Here is a 25,478-nt window from a genome sequence, read left to right as displayed (position 1 = left end):
TAAGCAAGGCCCTTAACCTGCAATTGCTCCGTCCTGGGTATGACGTTAATCTGCACCCTGCCCTATAGGTAGGCCCTCCACCCTGCAGGGAAAAACCAGGGGGTTGGTGGCAGAATTACCACTCCAGCCACCATAAAAAAAACCTCACACTGGTTCCATTCCATCTGAACTAGTGGGGTGCTAAGGTGTCACCCGCTGTACGGCTGCACTCGGGTCCTAACCTGGGTTTGTCATGTGGTGGTATAGCGGGTCCACAGCTCCCGTCAAAGGCCAATTTTAAATAAATAATCGCCGCACTCGCGGCTTAGTGAGGGAGCGTGATTGTGTGGCTGAAGCAGGTTCTGGGGAATTTGTGATGCGGGCATTTCTCACCTAAGTGCACAGGTGAGAGACGGCCCGCATCCGTAATTGTTCCCAGGAGCTGCTGATTGCCACAACTGCCACGTCCTTTTCATAAATAGAAGCACGAGGCGGCTAGAGGAGGAAAAAGTAAAAGAGTGAAAAGAGACGGAGGTTGCAGGAAGCAGCATGGAGAGAGAACTGGTGTGAGCGAGCGAGAGCGAGGGTGTGCTTGCAGGCAGGCAGTTGGACAGTGAGCCCCAGCAGTGGCATTTGGCCGACACTCTGTGGGGCTGAAGGAAGCGGTCGCTCCAGCTGAGTGAACAAGGAGCTGGAGTGACCAGGGATGAAGGACAGCTGGCCGCGTAAGGCCGAGATGGCAGCGGGAGTCGTGGAGTCTTGGGAAGGTGTGCCTCAGCGTGAGAGACCTGGCCGTTGAGGAACCCAAGTCTCGGTCCGGTAAGGAAACCGTATGGAGCCTGAGAACGGAAGGCAACCGGACAGTAGAGAAGGTCAGCTGCTGAGAGGGCGACTCACCTGTTGGGAAGCCCGTATGGGAGAAGCAGGAGAGCCGCCAGATAAAAGAAGACACTGGCTTGTTTATAAAGAGACTGCTTCCAGCATTGTTTTAATCTCATTTTAAAGGATTGTTGTTTTTTTCTATTTTATTGGATTTTTTAACCTCCACTAGTTCACCTATTTTATGGATTATTTATTTAATGACTTTTTGAAGCACTGCACTTTATTTAATTCAGGTACTGTTTTGTTGTTGTTTTAAATAAATGCACTTTGCACTATTACACCACCATCCCCTTGCTCCATTGTTATGCCTCACTGCCGACCTCATCGGTAACATTACCGACGGTGAAGGGTTCAAGGGCACCCAGAAGCTGAAAGGGAGCGTGGAGTGAACCCGCATCGTCACACATGTGGTGGGTGCGGCAATGCGCTTTATCAGCGCCTGCTCCTAACCTCTCTCTCTCTCTCTCTGTGGGACAGTCAAAGTCTAGGATTTTTTTTTTTTTTTTTATAACCCACCCCTGATTTGTACAACTCTGTCTCTGACCTGTCTGGAAAGATCCTTGGTCTTCATGTCAGTTGCTTAGTGGGGCTGTAGAGTCGGGGGCCTTTCAGAACAGACATCATGGGCCCTCATCGACAAATTATGCAACTCCTGCAGTTAATTGGTCAGACCAGATCTTACTTAGGGGTTTCATAGCAAAAGGAGATGAACACCTGCGCTCTCTCGACTTTTCCATTTTGGCTTGTATTTCAGACTAAAAAGATATCCTCTTTCCCCAGAGCTCACACTGTGCTGCCTCACTGCAGGTCTCTGCACTTTCTGTGGTACCCTTATCACTTTGCCTGCAGCCATTCTCTCCATTCCATTTATCTATTGACATTCTGTATGGGGTTGCTGAGCACGTTTTATCATCATTTACTGCATGTTATTATTTGCAGATTTTTTTTTTCTGGCTACTTATAAAATATTATCCCCCCCCCCACCCCCACAAGGGTTTGGGGGGGAGTTTTTCTTCGTCTTCTTAGAAAATCAAAGATTAGGGGTTGTTAAAGCCCACTGCAGCACTTCTTGTGTGATTTTTGGGCTATACAAAAATAAATTGTATTGCATTGTAACTTTGGAGCCTTTCTGCAAAACCGTGACGTGTAGCCAACTGATTAATGTCATAACTATGCTTAAGTCTCACACACATGTAAAAAAAATAACGACTTTCCCAGATGTGTGATGTGTCATCCAGTAAACCTGTCGCTGAGAAACTAAGAATCAACCCTTAAACTGCCAGAACGAGCTCTAGTCGGTTGCCAGTGCAATTTGCCAGCACGCCAGAGCTGATCGGTCCGGGTGTTCCCTGCCTTGAGTTTGCATGTTTTTCTGGTGGGTTTACTCAGCGTGCTTCAGTCTCTTTTCAAAGTCTTGTAGGCTGTAGGGTATTGTTATGCTCCATTGACCCTGCTACTGTATGTGTTGCTCGTATTCACCCTGCGATGTGCTGGCGCCACGTTCAGGATTTGTTCCTGCTTCGCACACAATGCTTGCTGGGATGGGCACAACCCTGAATGGCTGGCATAATTAAACATGTGTAATGAAGATTTTATTAAAGGTCTGAACACTCCGTGGTCTAAGTTCATAACTAGTTTTAATTTCACAAAGACGTTTATCGCGTGGAGATTGATTATGTGGAGAAAGAAAAAGGAAGGATAGGAACTGGGGGTTTGGCACGTCAGATAGAGACAGCATGCATGCAATGATGAAAGCCCACTCTGAAGAACATCCATTGAATTCTGTGTTTGGGTCTCTGACCACCAGATCACAAACCCAAGATTTACATAATATTGCAGTTAAACCTGTGCAATACCCATTCATACATCCAGTTTTCTGGAGCCTCGTCACACCTGTCATAAAGTTCTCTACACTGAACGTACACCTGGGGACCCCTTACTGCAAAGGAGCAGCACTACCATGCATGTTTAATACCTGCATTTCATCATAAAAAATGGTATCAAGTATTTATCGTAGCATTCTAAATGTTCAGAGAGCAGGAATATCATGAAGTGAATGGATTCTGTGCAGCGATCGCTGCCTACGCATCCTCTCAGTGCAGAGGAAGTCAGTTTAAGAAGTGCTTAACGATTAACAACTGGGTCAGGGAACACTTAACACAAAGCATTTAATGTGCTACATTAGTTATGACGGAGTTTGAGAAAATCTAGTAAATTAAACATCGATTTTAAGATGAAGTTTAGTTTACGATGTTCTACTTTATTCTCATAGTTTATTTTGTCATTGAAGTGGAAATGTCGAGAATAAAGTCAACATGTCGACTTTATTCTCGACATATAGTTTTTTTTCTTCACCGTGGCCCTAATACACTTCCATATATTTTGCTGCAGCAGCGCAGTTACCAATTTCTTTCGTTACTTCAACGACTTTTCATTTAAAACCAGCTTCCTATTTTCTTCTGATTGAATGCTCCGTCGTAGATAAGGGATGCTCCTACAATAAAGGTGAATGAGGGTGTCTATCCAGCAGGGGGGTTGGAATAAGTTCATTTTGTAATTGCGGTGTCTTAAGAAACCCAAATCTATATAGATATAATATTAAAAGGCGATACCCCTCCCTTAGTGATACAGTGGTAAGAAATCACATAGGAGAAATAACTTGGCTTTCTTTAATGACGGTTTACGCGGCATAACAGACAAGCAAGCCATGACAAGCCCTTGTGTAGAGTCTGCCATGTTCATCTCTGCGTTGGAAGGATTTTCCAGATTGGATGACGGTATCTCCCATCCATCCGTCGGCTTCAAAGGTGTGCCGGGCAATGTTCCAAGGTTTTATACCCTTTCTCCATGTGCAGACCCCCACTTACGTAAATCATGCCATTCCAAAGAAGGAAAAGAAGATCCAATGTCATGCTGACTAACACACAAATAGTACAAGGTCCATTTTTGTAGTTGTCCCTTTCTTGTCTTCTAATGCTTGCCTAGCAGTTTTAAATGCTGAGCCCCTGTGTGATAAATCTGGCCATGTGTTAGCTGTACATGTGAGTGGATTTATAAAATATTTTTTATATATTAAACATATAAACTTATTACAGTGTCGGGGGGTGCATTAACCCCCCAAGTATGTGGCAGGGCAGTTTAAGGGTTAAGACTGACAATGAGAACCTTTTTTAAAAAAAAAAAAAAAAAACGCTTTACGGAGGATCCAAAGTAAAATCAAACCTACATGACGACAACGAGTGAGACAAAGCATCGAGGCCAACAGCAGGAATGATTTATTCTAATTTTGACGTTTTAATGTCAACTCAGGGCAGTGGAATTCTTTATTCATTGTGTTCTATCAATTGTGCTTCTTTGACGTCCCCGTCAGAAACGAATCACAATATCGCAAAGTGACTAAAAATGAAGCCATGAATCAGCTTCTTGGCACTGCCTCGAGTGGTCTGACATGCGAGGCATTCGAGTGGATAAGAGGGGCCTCGGTTATTTATGGAGACCATTTGAGATTAGACGTGAAGTTCAAAGTCAAGCACGCTGTAATGCCACTACTGCTCACCTGTGGTTGACTGAAAACTTGTAACCCGTTTGTCTTCCCCATTTCCTCCACTACATAAAATTCAGATTATCGCTTGTGTATTGTTAATGTACCAGAGTGGATGGTCTGGTACCCCCGATTTTGGGGTTGGGGGCTTGAGGAAGATTTCTTACTTGTTAGGGTCGGAGTAATGGAAGGAACCACTGGAGTGAAGATGCAGCCCAGCCGAGCAGCACCCCAAATGATATTCGGGATGAGTAATGGAAGAACCAGGAGACATGCCTTTCTATGGACAGCACGAGGAGTTGGGGGGGGGGGGCTTCCAAGTCAGACACCCGGAGGGCTTGTCCATAGTCTGGAGGGATGCCTTGGGTGGGCTTCAGTAAGTTAATGTCTCAACCTCAGAAGAACCCCCCAAGTTCAAGTATTAGTATATATGTATATAAGCCTTTCACGTCGATATATATATATATATAGATATACACATACACACACACTTTATTGAACATTATCTACTGCATATAAAAGGCACTATATTTTACAGAGATAGTATGTACTAGATACATGTCAAACACTATAGGAGTTAGACATATATTTATATGTAAGACGCTATATATATGACATATTCCCATTTTTCTTGCTTTACAGCCTTAAATGAAAACACACAAACTAATATTTTTTCCAGCTTTACTTACTCAATGCAATCTTTAACATCCAAGTGAAAGACATCACAGCTACAGTTCAGACGAATTTTAAAAAATCAGAAACAAGAAATACTGAGATTAACTCAGTCAGGTGTAAGTGCCCACCATTTCCATTGCAGTTACTGGCTTCCTTCCACTTGTGATCAATTGTGATTAGTGAAGCTGTTCCTGGCTCATTCATTCCCTTCCTTGGTAGTGCCACTGACAGAAAACAACTGACTATGGGTGGCAAGCCACTTTGAAAAGATCTCAGGGATAGAGTTGTGGACAGACATAAGGCAGGAGATGGAAACAAAAACATCTCTAAGGCTTTATCAATCCCTAGGAGCCCAGTAAAGCCCATCATAAAGAAGTGTTTGGTACTACTAGGACCCTCCCTGGATCCACACTGGATGGAAGAGCAAGGAGAAACTGGTAAGAGAGGCTACCAAGAGGCCAATGGCCACTTTTAAGGAGTTACAGGATTTGATGGCACAGAGTGGTCATTAATGGTGTGCATGTGACAAACAATTTCACAAGTGCTCCACAATTATGGCTTGTTCAGGAGGGTCGCAATTCTCAAGAAATATCACCTTGAAGATTCTGATGCCAAGTGGAAAAACGTCTTATGGTCAGATGAGACCAAAATCAAACTGTTTGGCCTCAACACCAAACGGTCCACCAATGCAGCTCACCATCCACAACACACCATACCTTACAGTAAAGCATGGAGGTGGCAGCATCCTGTTGTGGGGGGCCTGGGGCTCTCGTTAGGGTAGAAGGAAAAATGGATGGGGCAAAGTACCATCAAATTCTTAAGGAAAACCTGCTACCCTCTGCCAGAAAATTGACAATGGGCAGAATGTTCACCTTTCAACACGATAACAACCCGAAGCACACAGCAAAATGGACCACACAGTAGCTGAAGGAGAAAAAAGTGAACGTCCTCATGTGGCCAGTCAGAGCCCAGACCTAAATCACAGTGAAAATCTGTGGAAAGATCTGAAGATAGCAGACCACCAACACTCACCAGCCAATGTGACCGAACTTGAACAGTTAAACTGTAAAGAAGAGTGGGGGGCAAATATTGAGTGGGCTAAATCTAGGTGTGCAAAGCTGATAGAGAAGAATCCCAACAGACTCAAGGCTGTCATTAAAGAAAAAGGTGGGTCAACAAAATGACAATGACATTAGGGGGCTGGTGATCCTTTATTAATCTAAGTATGTCTTGTTTTTGATTTTTTTAAATTTTTCTGAACTGTAGCTGTGATATTTTCACTTGGATGTTAGAGGTGGCATTGAGTGTGTGTGTATATATATATATATATATATATATATACACATACAGAACATTATCTATATAAAAGGCACTATATGATAGATAGATAGTGTGGCAGACGGCTGGGAATGGCACCCAGCCGGGTTGCCCAGAAAGACAGGAGGAGGGCTCATGCCTCCTTCAGACCATGAGAGGGCGACCGCCCTGGTTCCTTTAGGGGCCACGGGTGCAGGGCTTGGAAGCCCAACCCTGTAGGGGCCTGTGGTCTCCGCCAGGGGGCGCCCCTATGCCTGAAGGACCCGGAACCCCAACACTTCTACCACACGGGAATACAGCCGGCACTTCCGCCACACATGGAAGTGTCTAGGGAGTGTTGGGGATCACCTGGAGCCTATCCAGGCACTTATAAAAGGGGCCGCCTCCCTGCAAAGAAGGACTGGAGTTGGGTGAAGAGTGGACAAGGTTTGTGTGCAGGAGAGTAGAGGCGGCCTGAAGAGCAGGCAGAGAGACTGAGAGAGGCCTGGACTGTGGGGGAGTTTGGTGTTTGAGGCACTGGGTTGTGCACTTTATTGGACTGTAAATATGGCGAATAAACGTGTGGTGGACTTAAGAATGGTGTCCGTCTGTCTGTGTCCGGGCAGCTTATCACGATAGATAGATAGATAGATAGATAGATAGATAGATAGATAGATAGATAGATAGATAGATAGATAGATAGATAGATAGATAGATAGATAGATAGATAGATAGATAGATAGATAGATAGATAGATAGAAACGGGATATACAATAACGACTGGCTTGACTAATGAGAAGAGAGCTGCTGCCATCTCATAAGAGACTCCCATTAAGATATTGTGTAGTAATTCTCTGTTTTCTAAGATGGTATGGTTGTATTTTTTTTTACATATGTTATTTGTTTGTTACTGATTCATTCATATTCCGGCCTAATCTCATGTGCTTGTCCTTTTCTTGTAACCTTCTCTTTGACATCTGGTCCAGCAGTTTGAGCACATCCTCCCTCTCAGTACTTTACCGAGATACAAATCAATCTAAACAAAGAGCCGTTGTTCCCTCTTTCCGCTGCTGTTGAAGCAGCTCAGTACGTTGCCATTAAAACGAAATGTCTTCACAGCAGCCAGGAATTCTCAGGATAACTGAGAGGACTTACAGGAAACTTCCGATGATTTCATGACATAGTCACCACAGTTTCTGTCAGTTGGCTTATCATGCAACTTACTGACATATTTTTGTGTGCTTAGCCCACCATTTCCTCTGTTAAAAGTGCTGGGGGGTCTCCCATGACTATTTTCTATAAAAACAATATTTATTATTAAGAGCTCCAGGCCATAACGCAACTCCTGGTTAAATGTCAGATTGCCTTTCTGAGCTTGTGTGTCAAAGAAACATAGAAATGCTTTCTCATTATCGCGTGTGTTACACTGAGCATTGTCTTCCTTCAAGTTTCACCTTTGTTTTACATCTCATTTACGAGCGCCGCCTTTAATTGTTGTACTTGCAAATACCTGCAAATAGCCAGGTAGCCTACAGAGCAGCTGTGTGTTTGCACAGCACAACAATGACAGGCTGAACGGCACAGAAAGGAAAATGAAATAGTAAAATGGCAGGTGCCATCATGACACAGGCCTACAATCAAAATACAATGGAAAAGGGGAGGAGGGTGTAACAGGCCAAGGTGTTCACAATTATTATGGCAAACCAACGTCACCTTTTGTACTCTTGTAACACTTGTCACAAGACAGACGAAGGATTAAAATAAAACAAAAAAACACACACACACAACAATGTCTCCCGGGTGACTGTCACCCTTGTTTATGCTGTCTGCCTTCCCGAGGCGACGCACTGTGAAAGCACCAAAGGCAAGCCAGGCAGACGATTGTTCTGTTGTAGTAAATGACACGGCTCGTCACCATCAGTGTGACAGGAAAAAGCAGAGGAACTGCTGTGTCAGGGTGCCATGTGGAGAAAGGAAACTTACCATTACAGATCTGAGAAACCTGTGGAGGACAGGACAGCAATTCAGGGGGGCTGAAGGAGCTTTAAAAGATCACTAGGGCTTAGATAGATAGATAGATAGATAGATAGATAGATAGATAGATAGATAGATAGATAGATAGATAGATAGATAGATAGATAGATAGATAGATAGATAGATGTGAAAGGCACTATATAATAGATAGACAGATAGATAGTGAAAGGCACTATATAGTAGACAGATGGAAAGAGGTGGATGGTGCTATAGAATAGATAGACAGATGTGAAAGGCGCTATATAATAGATAGATAGATAGATGTGAAAGGCGCTATATGATAGATAGATAGATAGATGTGAAAGGCGCTATATGATAGATAGATAGACAGATGTGAAAGGCACTATATAATAGATAGACAGATAGATAGATAGTGAAAGGCACTATATAGTAGACAGATGGATAGATGTGAACGGTGCTATAGAATAGATAGACAGATGTGAAAGGCGCTATATGATAGATAGATAGATAGATAGATAGATAGATAGATAGATAGATAGATAGATAGATCTTTGTTGGGGAGTTATGTCTTTTTACAGAAGCTTTTTAAACAAATAAATACATAATTAGATATATACACACACACACGCACAATACCCTGAACTCACACCAGAATGACTAAAATGGAAGAAACTTTAAAAAGAAAAAACAAATCTTCTGACTTAGCAGTCCCAGTTGCAGTGAGTTGCTATACAGGTGTGTTACTGTTAGTATAAAGGACCCCCGTTGTGTTTCTTGACCCACTTCTGCTGAATGATTTGTTGGCTGAAAGTCCTCAGTGTTTGTGTGTCACAGAGAGGAGGTCCAGTATTGTTCATAATGGCCCTCAGTTTTGTCTTCATTCTCTCCTCTTCTGCTACCTTCAGGGGGTCCACAGTGCACCCCCTAAATGACTCTGCCCTTTTAATTAGCTTGTTAATCCGGTGGTCCTCTTTTGAAGTGATGTTACCAGCCCAGCATGCCACACTGGCCATCACAAAGTTGTAGAAGGTGTGAAGGATGTCACCTTGCACTTTAAAGGAATGCAGACTCCTAAGGTAAAAGAGCCTGCTGCGCACCTTCTTCTCCAGTTCCTCTGTGTTCTGAGACCAGTCCAACCCGTCATTGACGTGGACCCCCAAGTACTCGTAAGAGTGGACGACGGTGACCAGGCATAGTGACCCTTTGGTGTGGTGAAAGTCAATACTTAGTTCCCTGGTTTTGCTGATGTTGAGTTGCAGACAATTCTCAAAGATTTCCTTACCCCTGACTCCTCTCCTCTGTCTCGCCCCCCTTTATCAACACACCCCATAATTGCAGAGTCATCTAAGAATGTCTGCAGGTGACCAGACCCGCTGCTATATTTCTAGTCTGAGGTGTTCAGAGTGAAGAGTAAAGGTGACAGGCCTGGTCCTTGTGTTGCTCACACAGTCTTCAAGTCTGCCTGACAGACACCACCACCTCATCTCAGCTGCTTATCTCTGAGTTGACCCCTTAACAGGGATGCCTGGGTGGGACTGAAGGTGCAGGGTGAAATAAAAAAAAATCAACCTCAGAGTGCTGCCCGCTTTGTCCAGGTGAGAATAAGCCTTGTGGAGCAGACATCCTCCACTCTCCGTCTGATAGTCCAACTGCAGCGGGTGAAGGTGGTATACCACAAGTGGACTCCTATAGTTCATCATGTCACCAGCCTGCAGTCATGAGGTGAAGAGTCACCTGCCTTCTTTGGGAGAGGTGCAATGCAGGATCCATTGGTGAAGAGTGTTTTATTTTTTTCTTTCAGTAATCAGTATATACAGTACAGTACAACATGTGGACCCCTACACTTCTTCGTATGTGTTGAGGGGACCATCTGGTATCTGCAGGAAACCAAACTGAATATTCCGACTCAATGAAACACAACATCAACTTGGCAATGGCGTTTTGTTGTATCGTGTTGCAGATTCACAATTGCCCAGCCCGGCTCTTTCCATGAGCACCTTGCTCAGGGTCACCGCTGACATTGTGACAAGTGACATCCCCGTGTGTCACAGTTTAACACTGCAAAGAGCAGACCAGACCCGACCAGTCAGACCCGAAATGAATGATCTGGTATGCCTCTCCGCTCTCAAAGTGGGGGCGGTCTGCTTTTTGTCCAGTGATTGAAGGAGACTTTTGTCACAGGGCAGTGCTGCTCTCTGCTGCTAAGCAGGCATCGCCATTTTCTGACTTGGTGACCAGAGCTGTCTAGCGGACATCACACAATCACACAGAAAGAAACAATCGGGCTGTTGGGTGACGCAGGACCAGGCCTGAGCGGAGCCTTTCAAGATGCTCACTGCCTGGCTGCCCTTAAAGTAGGAACATGACGAGTTTCCGGGCTGCTGATGAGGATTTAATGGAAGTTCAACATGGCATCTGCTTTAGGGCTTCTTCTTTCTATTAAGAGTACAGGAATGGAAAAGGAGAGACGCCTTTATTTTTTCAAGTGCCACTGGATTAAATCGGACATCTGCGGCTAACTAATTAGCATTTGGCTCTGCTGTTTCGCTCGGTAAATCTGCTTCCGTTTACACCAATTCCACAAAAACAAATTAATTGGTAATCAAAATGCTGTCAGTTCAAAGCCAGTGTCCTCCCTCAAGCCCTCCATGGCTTCTTTAAAGGATTACGCAACTACCTAAATAAGGCCGAAGCGGTGAGCTGTCACATCGTCACATGTAGAGGAACATTCTGACGGGGCTGACCGACCAATGATCAATGAAAATGTAAAACACAAATACAGTAACGCATCCCCATAATGTTAAAGGCACATTATTACCTTGATGTCCCCCCCCCCCACCAATTATGGACAAACCTTAAAGGATGTCACATCTCTCAGGTTTTCAGCAAATTGAGAAAATGAGGCCACCCTTATAATTAACAATCTCTAGATTTCATTTTTCCAACTATTGTTTTTTTTTTTCACACAAATCAACACCACCTGCCACTGAAATCACGCAGTCGCAACATTTAAATCACGTGATCGCAATCCGACGTTTTCATCGGTAGCCGGTCTTTCCTCATTGGTCCGTGGAGGTGTCTTGCTGTATGTAAAATGCTCTGTCCATACTAGCGTCTTCCATGGTGCTGTCACCGGAATGAAGACGTATTTGGCCATCACCACTACCTTATAACTCCAAAAACGAAATTTTGAAGAAAAACAAATGGCAGTTACTGTGTTTTTCCATTGCATATGAGTTCTGCTCCACAGTTTAAAAAGACAAATCAAACAATTAAAGTGCACACTGCAGACTTTACTTTCAGGGGATCTGCACACACTTCAGTCACACTGTGTATGAACAACAATACTTTTAATAAACAACAAAAGGCTACTAAACATCTGCTTATACCAAAACTTAACGTCGTTAATTCTCATAAAAAAATAAAAATAAAATAATTCGGTATTGGAATCTGCCGATCTAGTAATGTGAAATTGGTGATCAGCGTTGACGCTAAGGGCCAGGACACACTTGACGCGACATGACACATACTTGTGCACGTACTTTAGGTCAATCTGGAAGCTTCCACCAGGTGGCACTGCGAGAAATCATCACCGTGAGAAAACAACGTCAGGTTTCACTGCATTGTGAGTTGAGGTAAGAAAACATGTTGAAGATAAACTATCTTGGTCTGAAATCCCGCAGTACTTCTTTACATTCCTGGCTTTGTACTCCATTAAATGCGAGTTATCACCAATATACTAACAACCCTATTGTGCTTCACTCAATTAGAATATGGAACCAATGACAGAAGCACTTCAGGTTAGAGAATATTTTATCTGTGGCACCTCTCCATGATAACCACCTTTTTCCACACTCTCGTACTTACACAGTTTTTAACGTATGGGATTAAATCATTTACAGATTTGTATACAAATAATGTCTTCACATCCTATGAACAATTACACTCCAAATTTAATCTCCCATCCATCCATCCTCTTCCACTTCTCCAAGGTCAGGTCACGGGGGGCAGCGGTTGAGCAGAGATACCCAGACTTCCCTCTCCCCGGCCACTTCTTCTAGCTCTTCCGGGAGAATCCAGAGGCATTCCCAGGTCAGCCGGGAGACATAGTCCCTCCAGCGTGTCCTGGGTCTTCCCCAGGGCCTCCTCCCGGTTGGACGTGCCTGGAACACCTCACCAGGGAGGCGACCAGGAGGCATCCTGATCAGATGCCGAGCCACCTTATCTGACTCCTCTCGATGCGGAGGAACAGCGGCTCTACTCTGAGCCCCTCCCAGATGACTGAGCTTCTCACCCTATCTTTAAGGGAGAGCCGAGACACCCTGCGGAGGAAACTCATTTAATTTAATCTCCCATCCACACAATTTTACCATTATCTCCAAATTAGAAACTTTGCTAAATGAAATCTGCCCAATTTTCCTCGCCTCCCACCTATTTCTATTCCAGAAGAGATACTGGTCAGTCTTGGGGACTCAGACAGCATTTCTGTAATACAGGGGGTCCTCAGGTTATGACGTCTCGACATACGACGTTTCGAGTTTACAACGCTCACTCCCATTAAAAACTTAAAAAAAATTGAGACGTGAGTGTTTCGGTTATGCCGTTAGCGTCGTACTTACAGACTACTAGTTTGGCTGCGCGGTGAAAGTACGCAGTGTATGAGTGAGGGTAGTTGGCGAACTAGTGTGGTTGCACGCGGCACAAGTGTTCCATTTGTGTTGCTTTGTTTGGCAACTTTTTGGGCCTTATCATGGCTCCTAAATGAAAGTCAGAGTCTTCAGATGATAGTGCTTTGAAGAAGAGGCAAGCCATCACGATGGATATGAAATTAGACATTGTAAAGAGATCAGAAGGAATAAAGGTGAGGAATTTTTTTACACTCATACTACAGTACAGTATATGTCCTTTTCCTTTTTCTGTGACTTAGTTGTGTGTTTATGTTCTAGATTGTGATTTTATAAACGTATTAGGATAGGTAAGTGACTTAGGCTAGGGTGTGTTTCAACTTACACCAAAATTCGGGTTACATCACTGTCGTAGGAACAGAACTGTGTCGTAACCCGAGGACCCCCTGTATATAAAAACATTTTAGAGTCCCTTCCCTTTAAAGATCCCAGAGCACAGTGGGAACAGGATCTCTCACTCAACATCTCAGAAAAGGAGTGGAAGGCAGCCATGCACAAAATTCACTCGAGCTCCATATGTGCAAAGCATTCAATTGTTCAACTTTAAATCTTTTATCAAGCACATCTGTCTCGTTTAAAATTGTCCAAAATGTTTCCAGGGTAAATCCAACCAGCGAACGTTACAATCGAGCTCCAGCCTCACTAGGCCACATGTTTTGGGCCACATGCACCAAATGAACATCATTCTGGGCCAGAATCTTTAAATGCCTTTCAGACAGCCTCGGTATCACAATCCCTCCTAACCCATTAACAACTGTGTGTGGTGGGCTCACAGAGGGGCTTAAAGTGGAGAGGGACAAATAAACTGTAATGGCCTTTACTTCACTATTGGCACGTAGGCTTATCTTGCTCAACTGGAAGAATCCTAAAGCACCTAGTCAGTAGGTAACTGATGTTCTATATTATTTGAAATCGGAAAACATAGAATTCTCACTTAGAGGATCTGTGTCGGTTCAGGCGCAATATAGCGCCTTTTCTTATAATATACACACATGTACATACAGTAAATATATATTCATATATACATATTCAAATATGCCAAACATACACATAAATTCATAGAATATGTGTTCTGGATGAACCAATTAACATGAGACTAAAGCACAAAATGTCACCATTTCCATTTTATTGCATATCATAAACAGTACTGGAAACAAGATGCGAAGGATCTGCGCTGGTATCCAGAAGGCTACCGGTTCGAATCCCCGTCACTGCCAAGAGAGATCCTACTCTGCTGGGCATTTCAGCAAGGCCCTTAACCTACAATTGTTCTAGGGACGCTGTACAATGGCTGACCCTGCGCTCTGACCCCCAGGGGTATGCGAAAACTAACAAACTCCTAATACAAGAAATTGAATAAGGCGTAATAAATAAAGAACAAAAATAAACAAATAAAAAAAGACATGTCCTGCGTTTAGTCCACGTCAGGCCAAGTGCTGACCGGTGATTCCGACTGCTCAGGTCTTCCCTGAATTCCCAACACACAAAGAGCTCCGAGAGTGGAGGGGTGCTGTCCCCAGCAAAATCCAGCAGTTTAAACAGAGGGGTCCCTGCAGGTACAGTCATTGGCATAAACAGAGGAAAGGAAAAAAGAGAGGAGAGGTGACAGAGCACAGACCTGAGGGGACCCCATGCTCAGGGTCAGGGGCCCTGACTGACATTCACCCAACTGGTTTGGTTTGGTTGCGCATGGTGAAAGTACGCAGTGTATGAGTGAGGGTAGTTGGTGAACTAGTTTGGTTGCACGCGGCACTGTTATTATGACTGGCTCTTCAATAACTTTACGAGCTGCACATTGAAACTGTCCCCGAGACTACTGGCACAAGTGACCATTGTTCTGCGCCATTTGTCAGAAAGAACATTTACATTAAGTCTAACAGTTTCACAGACACATTAATCCAAAGTGACGTGCAAAAGAGTTCAACATAATGGTGTTTGGGAACAAGTGTGACACGATGAGCATAAGTGATCATCATAACTGAGGAGCTCAGGTTTTTGTGCTCAAGGATTCTAACATTAGTTAGATTGAAGACCCTCTTATTTGGTGAATTTCTAACGCTTCTTGACCATATTGAGGGTGTCAGAATTTCAAATGGAGGTGAGCGCCTCATTCAACCAGCCGAGAGTTGCACATGAAGAGAGTCTGGATTGAGATTTGAGGCCACGCAAAGGTGGTCTCACCAGACACCATTCATCAGCAGACTGGAGTTGGATGAGAAGGAGCAGAGGACCACACAAGTGTCTCCATAAAAAGTAAGGAGACCCTCTGTTGACCCTGCATGGGAATGCTGTGCAGGTGTTTGTGAACATCAACACGTGATGCTCCGTCACAGTGAGATGAAGCACCTTGTAGGTGTCATCATAGTAGATGAAGAAGACGGTCCTGTGAGAGCACAGTAGAGACTGAATTTTGCATTCAGCGGTAATTAAATGCTTGAAAGAATACAGTAATGGAACAATTACCTGTACTGCTGCATTTCGGTAGTGGAAGCACTTCAAGGTCAGCAACACTCAAGTGAATCACGGTGCACGTTCAGAGAGGCCTTCCACAGCGGTTATGGATATCAACATTTCAAGGAGACACAGGGCTCACGTTACATCAACTTTCAACATGAAGGATGCTACTTAGATAAAGAAAAATGTTCTGAGCCAGTGGAGACATTTAACTTCTGAGTCAAAAAAAAAAAAAATCAAGTCTCATTACTTTTCAATCAGCCCTCATATATACACAGTATGTTCGGACACATCAAGGATATGAGCTTAATATGTGCCGCTACAGGGAGCCAATGTAGCCATGCTAAAAAAAAAAAAAACAAAAACACCAGACGTGCTGCCGCATTTTCAACCATTTTCAGTGGCTTGGTGACACATGCCGGTGCTCCCGCCAACAGAGAGTTGCAGAAGTCCAAACGTGACAAGATCAGAGCCGGGACCAGGAGTTGTGCTGCATCTTCCTTTGTCAGATACGGTGTGACCCTGCCGATGTCATATAAAATAAATCTGTAAGACCGAGAGGCCTCCATCCTTGGAGGACTGCTGGTCATCGATCCCCATCTAAAGCAGGGGCCTCCAACCAACCCCAAGAGAGAGCTACTTTTACAAAACAAAAATGGCCGAGAGCTCCTCATGTTTTCTTACGTTTATTCTCATAGTTTATTTCATCCCAAACACACTGAATAAGCTTGTTTCGCCTGAACATTTACAAAATGTTGGTGTCCACAACTCATTTTGCATTAAAATGTCATAAAAAATATTGAGTTCACCTGCAAGTGCATTTTGTATGTCTGTATGCATTTTCCAGTGCATCTCACACTATTGAATTAAAACATGAATGCTGTCAAAACAAAACAATGCAATTTCAAATACACAGATCTGACTTACTCATTTGTCATATGTCACTGGGTCACTTAATTCACACATCCAGTCACATGTGTGACGTGTTGTTTAGTTAGTCAGATGACTGGCACTGAGGTGTATGGTGGAGTGGAGCCACTGAGGTTCACTCTGATGGAGTCATTTCAATGTCCGTCTGTCAGTCTTGTTCTGAACTTTGACTTCATGACATTCATGTCAGACTCACAGAGGTATGGAGACCCAAACAAAGCAGACATTTTCAGAGCAGCTTGGTGAAGATTCTTATCGTTATCAGGCTCTACTAAGCTCCAGAAATGCTGTTGAGACTTTAACTGCACATTACTTTGAAGGTTTACTAATATATAAAATATAAAACCCAATGTAGGTTGGTCTGTTTTTCACGAGAGAACTACTTCACGGATTTAGATCGGGTTTTTTTCTATAATTTGCTTGAACATTCCCGCTGATTTTGCGACTTCTCTCATTTCGTTATGTATCCTAGTTCGCTTGCGGTAACGATTTATTTGCACGAATCCGAGATCCACGCAGTGGCCCGAGCTCTACTCACTCCCTCGCCAGCTTCGGGGCATGTTCCTTAACTCTGCTTAGCTAGCGAACGAGAGAACAATTGAATTCAACTTTGTTTGATATTTAAAAATAAAGTGTTACTTAGGTCTTGATGAGTTTGAGTCCGGATAGTCTCTTAAGTGTCTGCCACATTGAAAAGAGAGATTGCAATTCAGATTGTGGATCGTGATTTTGTGTTAAAAGGATCGTGATATCATTTTTTGGAAAGATCGCCCACCCCTAATTTGACTAATCAAGTATTCAAAATTTATGTAGGATTCATTAACCCTTTGGCAAACTACTTGGAAAGGGGTGGCGAGCTACCGATAGATTGCAAGCAATGTTTTGGGAGACCCCTGATCTAAAGGCTGCACACAAACATGGTGGGTGTCAACGATCATTAGCTGAACTGAAGAGAGATGCCAGTCATGTCGCACCTCCTTTGAAAGTTAAGATAACGAATATCACATGCACCTCTACCGTTGTATTCTTTTGTTGCACAGAATTCCAGCTTGTTGGTAAAACACGACCTCCCTCTTCTGACCCACGTTGACTGTTCAGAATAACTCCTGTCCTTGCCATGTGTTGCTCTATCTTATCCTTAATAATTCCTTCCATTATTATTCCTGTGATGCACATTAAGCTTACTGGCCTATAGTTGCTTGGATCTCCCCAGTCACCCTTTTTACATAATAGGATAATACTGACAGACTGAGGAGATCGTTCCTCCCCCACACTATGCGACTCTTCAATTCCACCCGGGGGGGGTAAACGTTAACATTATACAAAGTTATTGTCTGTTATACCTGCATTTTTATCACTCTTTAATTTAATATTGTTATTATCAGTATGCTGCTGCTGGAGTATGTGAATTTAATAAAGTATCTATCTATTTGCCATTTTCCAGTCCTACGGAATTTCCCCAGTGCACAGTGACTTCCTATTCATCTATTTATATCTATACTTGCTAACCTTGAGGGTAAATCTTATCCGCTCCTGGCGATTTGTTTGATTTCAGCCGTTTTAATCTGAGCAGCTCTTCTCTCTCTACAATTTCCAAATCCCTCAGCAGCACTCCTTAGTAATCCCTTTTATCGCTGGGAGGTTAAGCACTTCCTCACGTGTTAGAGCATCGACCATTTCACTTCCACGCAGGGGACACAGTAAGGAGATTTGTGGGTTCGCTTCCTGGGTCCTCCCTGCATGGAAAGCGCTTTGAGTAGTGAGAAAAGTGCTATATACAGAATTATTATTATTACTGTCTGTATTTTTAATCCCCCTTTCTATTCCCGATGCACTTCAGCTCCTCTTTGACTGTTCTTTTACGACTAAAATACCGTAGTACTAGGGTGTTGTACCGTGTTAGCCATTATGAATGTAGTAAGAAGTCAAGCAGAATGACGCTTTTTATTGGATAACTGAACAGATTACTAGATAGATAGATAGATAGATAGATAGATAGATAGATAGATAGATAGATAGATAGATAGATAGATAGATAGATAGATAGATAGATAGAATACTTTATTAATCCCAATGAGAAATTCACATTCTCCAGCAGCAGCATACTGATACAATAAACAATATTAAATTAAAGAATGATAATAATGCAGGTAAAAAACAGACAATAACTTTGTATAATGTTAAATGTTAATGTTTACCCCCCCCGGGTGGAATTAAAGAGTTGCATAGTTTGGGGGAGGAACGATCTCCTCAATCTGTCAGTGGAGCAGGACAGTGACAGCAGTCTGTCGCTGAAGCTGCTCTTCTGTCTGGAGATGATACTATTTAGTGGATGCAGTGGATTCTCCATAATTGATAGGTGAAGGCTTCTAAGGCAACTCAGGACCCCTTCTTCTGCAAGGTTCCTTGAAAGTCTGCATATTGTAATCTTTTTAGTTAGCCAATACATGGGGCCATTTTGCTTGATGTCTCACTACTAAAATACTGAAAGAATCTGTTTGGGTTGTCGTTCGCCTTATCTGCAATACTCCTCTCTAACTGCCTTTTAGTCTCCCTAATATTCAGATTCATTTACATTGGAGGTATTAGTCTTATACGCCTTATACCACTGTTTTTTTTCCCTTTATAGCTACTTTTTCAACTCTTTATTAACCTTTTCCTGCTATTTCCAAATGTATGTATATAGCTGTCCTGCATTATTTCCCTTTTCCACATGGAAGTAAATCTAACTTTCTTTTTCTTTGGAGATGCACACTGGTGATGCTCCTCTCTAACTCCAGGTGGGGGTTTGTACAGTATATGTACTCAACAGAAGGCAGTTGGGTGCCAGTAATATTCTGTGCCACCTCCACCACCCTCTGCAGTGCTTCATTTATCTTGGTACCTAGATGTTCTGCTGCCAGCGAAGATGGATTCTTCTGTGCCCTTGTAAAAGTTAGTGACATATATGCGTGTACTTCGTTATATGGTGTATATATACTGTATGTATACATAATGCATGATGTTTATTTAAAACCTCCATTTCCAAAATATGGATAATGCTCTGAACATACCCTACGGGATTAGCACACTAATCAGCTTTCCACCGTAAACAGAACATAATTGAACTTTCCACTGTTCAATATCCAAATCAGTCAGGCGCATTCATGCACACGTGTGTGTTGAGGTGAAGCACATCCCAAAACACCTGATGGTTTTACTGATTCAAGCGGCCCATAAAATAGTCAAAGAGGGTCACGGAGAGTCTGCGATATCCTGCCTAGTCCCTTAGCCGCTATGCCACCACAGTGTCTTTGAAGGTAAGACAGTAACCTGACACACACACACACACCATCAAGTCTCCCCATTGGTCAAATACAAACTGCTACCCCTTTAGAAGCGGGGCGTCCAGTTGAGATGACGGCACGTGCATCCTCCATCCACGGCAAACCTCAATAAGCAAGCCACGCTGCGGAGAGAAGCTCGACGGCGCCTCGCACGAGGAGCAGCACATCCCAAGCCCGGTCCCCCTCGTAGAGGATTTGATACGCGTTTGCATCTCCGCCCCGGTCTCCAATGATGCTTCAAGGTCACATCGAGGCGACCACTGAGATCGAGAGCCGGCAATGAGAGGAGACACGGGCGGCTTCAAGCCCCACACGGCGACGCGGCATCTCGCACCCCGGTGCACTGCAGAGCCGGGGGAGGGTGACGTCATGGCAGCGGGCTTTTGACGGGCGTCTGCCACCCGCGCCCACCCGCACAAGCCGCAAGCGAAGGACGGAGTGGCCGAAGCACCGCAACCACGTCCGCTTTAACGAGGCACGGGCTCAGCGTTGCAGTGGAATGCAAAACGTGCATCAAGTCAAAGGCAACCATTCATTTACTGTGTATGTCCACTCGTTCAAAAAATACAAAAAAAAAACCACACAGCTACTCACCTGATAGCTCAGGACGCCTTCGGGATCGCTGCTGGACCCTCCAGACATGGTCACGTCGTCAGAGGTGGACTCTCCACTAGAAGGGGGAACAAAAAAAAAACGAAACGGATGATAAAAGAGACAGCGACGCAGATCCTTTCGGCTTCTACCGGCGGGCTGATAACACGCCCGCGCGAGCACCGCTCGCTCCCGTCGCGCGACCAAACAGACACTCGAGCGGCTGCGGCGGCAACTGGCGCGCCTCCGCCCACTGCCCAATGGGAAGCGGAGGGGGGCGTGGGCCTCGGAGTCAGAGGACAGGTGCTATGTGTGTATGTGACCGGTAGACTTCCGCCTCCTCGCAGCCGGACTTTTTGGGAATGACAGTCTGGAACGGGTTTTTGGGTAAGTGAACTAAGAGACACACGGTGGGAAAGACGGGACAGTCGATGTCTGAGCGTAGTCGGAACCCCGTTGCTTACTGAAGGCAGTAAAGCAGAAAGTTGATTTGAATCGCAGACGGCCCTGGAGTGTTTCCGATCTGGAAGTCTCATTGTCTCCATTTACACCCACCAAGCCATTCAGGCGCCCCCCCTTATAGAGAAAATGTGGGGATGGGCACTTCAGTCGGGGCCTTTCCAAGAGTCGGGGGCTCAATGGACCATTTAACTGTCTCCTAAAGCCACGATGAAGTATAGCGTGTACTGGCAAGTCGGGGCATCAGTCACAGCCTGAGCTGAGAGCCTTCTGTCTCAAACACCATTTGTTTTATATAGCGTCTGTGTATAGTTGAAACACTTATTTTAACCTGCTTACATTTACAGAGATACAGTTAACTGATTTCAACGATAACACTATTCATTATGATAGCTCCAGGTACTTTTTAGACAGATAAAGTAAAATGACATTTATAAAAATAAATAATAAAAGGGAGAAATGGAGTAACTCCTAACAAACATGTTGCAAATTAATTCATGTATTTCTGTACTACAGCTCTGTAATGGTTCTAAGAGCAATCACCCAGAACCCAATTTGATTTTTAAAAAGTCAAAAAACAACCAAATAACCAGAGAGGAAAATGCAAATTTTAGACCCCTAGAGATTTCAGGACTAGTAGCCCACCCAATCCCACTTGGGCATTGTACACTACTGAAATGGGATCATTTGTTAATATTTACACACAGAAAGTGTTCAGCCCCCTTCTCTTTTTTTTACACTTTGCCATGTTGCATGCAACCTTATTCTAAAATTCCTTTCATTATTTTCCTTCACCGCAGGCAACACCCAGTGTCCCAGAATGACAAAACAATAACTGGATTTTTAGAATTTTTGCAAATTTATATCAAAATAAAAAAAATTATTATCACACTGAGACAAGTACACAGACTCTTTGTGAAGACATTGGTTGGTCGTCATTGTGATGTTTCTACACCTTGTTGGGAGTTCACTTGTAGTCCATTCAATTGATTGTGAATCATTAGGAGAGGCACACACACCCCTGTCTATAGAAGGTCCCACTCAGGACTGGATTAAGGAGGGTGGAGGCCCCTGTGCTTGAGGAATACTCTTAAGCACTATACACATAAACACAGAGTCAAGTAAATGACGACTTCAGAGTCTGAGCTTTAAAATGAAAGGCAAAAATCTCAAGAACTGAAAAAGCACAGACTTAACTGTCTGAAATGACGAGGGACAAAGTCTACCAAATCAGAGCTTCTATTTTTAATTAGCCATTGCTGTGCAAATGACAAGTGGCTGTGACAAAACAAGGTTTAAAAAGTCACCTACAGAACCCTACTGCAAAAGCAGGAATATCAAATACAAGTGCCGAGGTCAATCTGCACAATAAACAGGGCAATGCTTGCTTTTTGCAGCAAAGTCCTCAATCACATCAATAAAATCCAGTTTCTGAAGCAGATCACTCACAATTTGATTCAGTCCTTCCTGTCCCCTTGTGAATCTGAGTTTGTTCTTCACTAGTCTGAGCCGGGAGAAAGACAGCTAGATAGACAAGATGCTATAAATTAAATAGACAAGGTGCTATACTGTATATTATATAGATAGATAAGGCACTATATATTAGATAGATAAGGTGCTATATATTAAATAGATAGGGCACTATATATTAGATAGATAAGGTGCTATATATTAAATAGATAGGGCACTATATATTAGATAGATACGGTGCAATATATTAAATAGATAGACAGATAAGAAGCTATATATTAAATAGATAGATAAGGCACTATAGATAGATATATGAGGCACTATATATTAGATAGATAAGGAGCTATATATTAAATAGATAGACAAATAGATAGGGCACTATATAGTAGATAGATAAGATGCTATATATTAATTAGATAGACAGATAGATAAGGTGCTATATATTAAATAGATAGATATATAAGGCACTATATATTAGATAGATAAGGAGCTATATATTAAATAGATAGGGCACTATATATTAGATACGGTGCAATATATTAAATAGATAGACAGATACATAAGAAGCTATATATTAAATAGATAGATAGATAAGGCACTATAGATAGATAGATAAGGCACTATATATTAGATAGATAAGGAGCTATATATTAAATAGATAGACAAATAGATAGGGCACTATATAGTAGATAGATAAGGTGCTATATATTAATTAGATAAACAGATAGATAAGGTGCTATATATTAAATAGATAGATAGATAAGACACTTTAGATAGATATATAAGGCACTATATATTAGATAGATAAGGCACTATATATTAAATACATAGACAGATAGATAAGGTGCTATATATTAAATCGATATAAAAAGCATTATATATTAGATAGATAAGGAGCTATATATTAAATAAATAGACAAATAGATAGGGCACTATATAGTAGATAGATAAGGTTCTATATATTAAATAGAAAGGCAAATTGATAGGGCACTATATATTAGATAGATAAGGTGCTATATAGTAAATAGATAGGCAGATAGATAAGGCACTATAAATTGGATCGATAAGGAGCTATATATTAAATAGATAGATGGATAGATAGATAAGGCACTATATATTAGATCGATAAGGAGCTATATATTAAATAGACAAATAGATAGGGCACTATATAGTGGATAGATAAGGAGCTATATATTAAATAGATAGGACACTATATATTAAATAGATAGAGAGATAAGGTGCCATATATTAAATAGACAGATAAGGCACTATATATTAGATAGATAAGGCTCTATAAATTAAATAGACAAGGTGCTATATATTAGATAGATAAGGTGCTATATATTAAATAGATAGACGGATCGATAAGGAGCTATATATTAAATAGATAGATGGATAGATAAATAAGGCACTATAGATAGATATATAAGGCACTATACATTAGATAGATAAGGAGCTATATATTAAATAGACAAATAGATAGGGCACTATATATTAAATAGATAGATAAGGTGCCATATATTAAATAGACAGATAAGGCACTATATATTAGATAGATATGGTGCTATATATTAAATAAATAGACAAATAGATGGGGCACTATATAATAGATAGATAGATAGATAGATAGATAGATAGATAGATAGATAGATAGATAGATAGATAGATAGATAGATAGATAGATAGATAGATAGATAGATGTGAAAGGCACTATATAATAGATCGATAGTCAAGGTTCTACATATAGGGTTAAGGGTATATTTGAAACACGGCTGGCACTTTTAACACAAAAAGTGCAAGTTTTTTGGGTTTTTTTTTAACATTTCCCTATTTTGATTTGTTTTGAGCTTTACTCTTAACCTGAGTAGGTTCCTGGTTTTAGCCCATTGTTGGCTGGAAAGGCATTATCCCCCGTATGCTGCCTACAGTTTCATTTTAAATAAACAGATGTGATTTTTGTTCAACTATGCAGGCATATGTAAGCTTTGCATTGTTTAACTGAAATCATTAATAATGTGTGTCTGCATGTTATATTTGTGCTTGGACTGAGCTTAATTGCCTTTCTAACTGCATCTTTTTTACGTTTAACCTCGACAATGAGAGTCAGGCTAGGTATTTATCATTCATTAAAAAATGAAATAAAATCTGAAACAGAATAAAACGGGCATACAGAAAGTGATAAATAGGCAAACAGTTTTGACGTAATGTTAAATATTGTGCTTGTAACTAAGAAAAATTAAAGAGGAAAGAGTTTAGATGTGAAAAAAATTCAAAAGAAGAAATACTTTGATAGTCATTGAAAAATTAGCACATTATATGAATTCTTTCTTCACTGTCGTCTGCGTTTTGGATTGCAAGCAATGGCGGACACATGAATGGCGTTAGTGAAGCAGCAGCAGCAGAGGCCTTAATGGCCCAGTACTGCGAAGTCCTAAGCAGACCCCCTGAACCCCCAGGTGTCCTCGGATCTTCCACACAGAAGCTCAAAGCGTGCGAACCGCTGGGCTGTGGCTCTGCTGATCTCAGGGGCTCTGATCCAGTTCTCCTTTGGTAGTTCACCAGGACGTTGTTTGAATCCCACTGCGAGTGTAGTGACCCTAACTGGAGTGAGTTTGTGTGTTGAGCTCCTGCCTCTCGTCGTTTCTTTTTCTCTTCACTGTAAAGGTGAGATGAGGTGGACCCTTAGGCTGAGCTCTAAAACAGATGGATTATTGTCCAGATCTTCATGACTGATACATGAGCTGAGATCTGAAGCTTTCAACTTTTAAACAGCAATGTACCGTGCTCGTAAAAATGCATTTTGTATTTGTGTATTTTTGTGATCAGGACCACACCTGCAAACAACATGAAATCTCATAAAGACAGGGATGATTAGGCCGAACGGCCATATTTCTGCTCTTTCCTTTCTTGTAGTAGTATAGGGAAAGTATTGCAATCATCCAAAAATTCAATTTCAAGATCTTGACGTTTTAGACCTCCCTGTGTCCGAAAATAGCATTTTTGGACTTGTGTTTGTCTGCCTCTGTGTGTGTGTGTTGTAAGGGACGGCCGGCAGCTCAACCCGGCTGGGACGCCCCGAGAATAGAAGGCTAAGGAACCTTGGAAACACTGCCTACCCCAAGACGCAAGATGGCAGCTCCCCTGGGGCCTCATGTATAATGCCGTGCGTAGAACTCACACTATAACATGGCGTAA

General features: G+C 42.4%; 1 protein-coding gene across 1 annotated transcript in view; it reads right to left on the bottom strand.

The window, feature by feature from the left end:
- The window catches only part of LOC114649163 (electroneutral sodium bicarbonate exchanger 1-like), a 236,867-nt gene extending 216,291 nt beyond the window's left edge, over nt 1–20,576 (bottom strand). Inside the window, exon 1 of the mRNA XM_051925027.1 lies at nt 20,358–20,576. Coding sequence (XP_051780987.1) covers nt 20,358–20,405 — 48 coding nt within the window. The 5' untranslated portion in view covers nt 20,406–20,576. The remainder of the gene's footprint in view (nt 1–20,357) is intronic.
- Nucleotides 20,577–25,478: the final 4,902 nt, after the last annotated feature.

This window comes from Erpetoichthys calabaricus, chromosome 3 (assembly GCF_900747795.2).
Source record: "Erpetoichthys calabaricus chromosome 3, fErpCal1.3, whole genome shotgun sequence".
In the NCBI taxonomy this organism is placed as follows: domain Eukaryota; kingdom Metazoa; phylum Chordata; class Cladistia; order Polypteriformes; family Polypteridae; genus Erpetoichthys; species Erpetoichthys calabaricus.
Note: the sequence above shows the minus strand (reverse complement) of the source record. Positions and strands in the feature narration are given on the sequence as shown.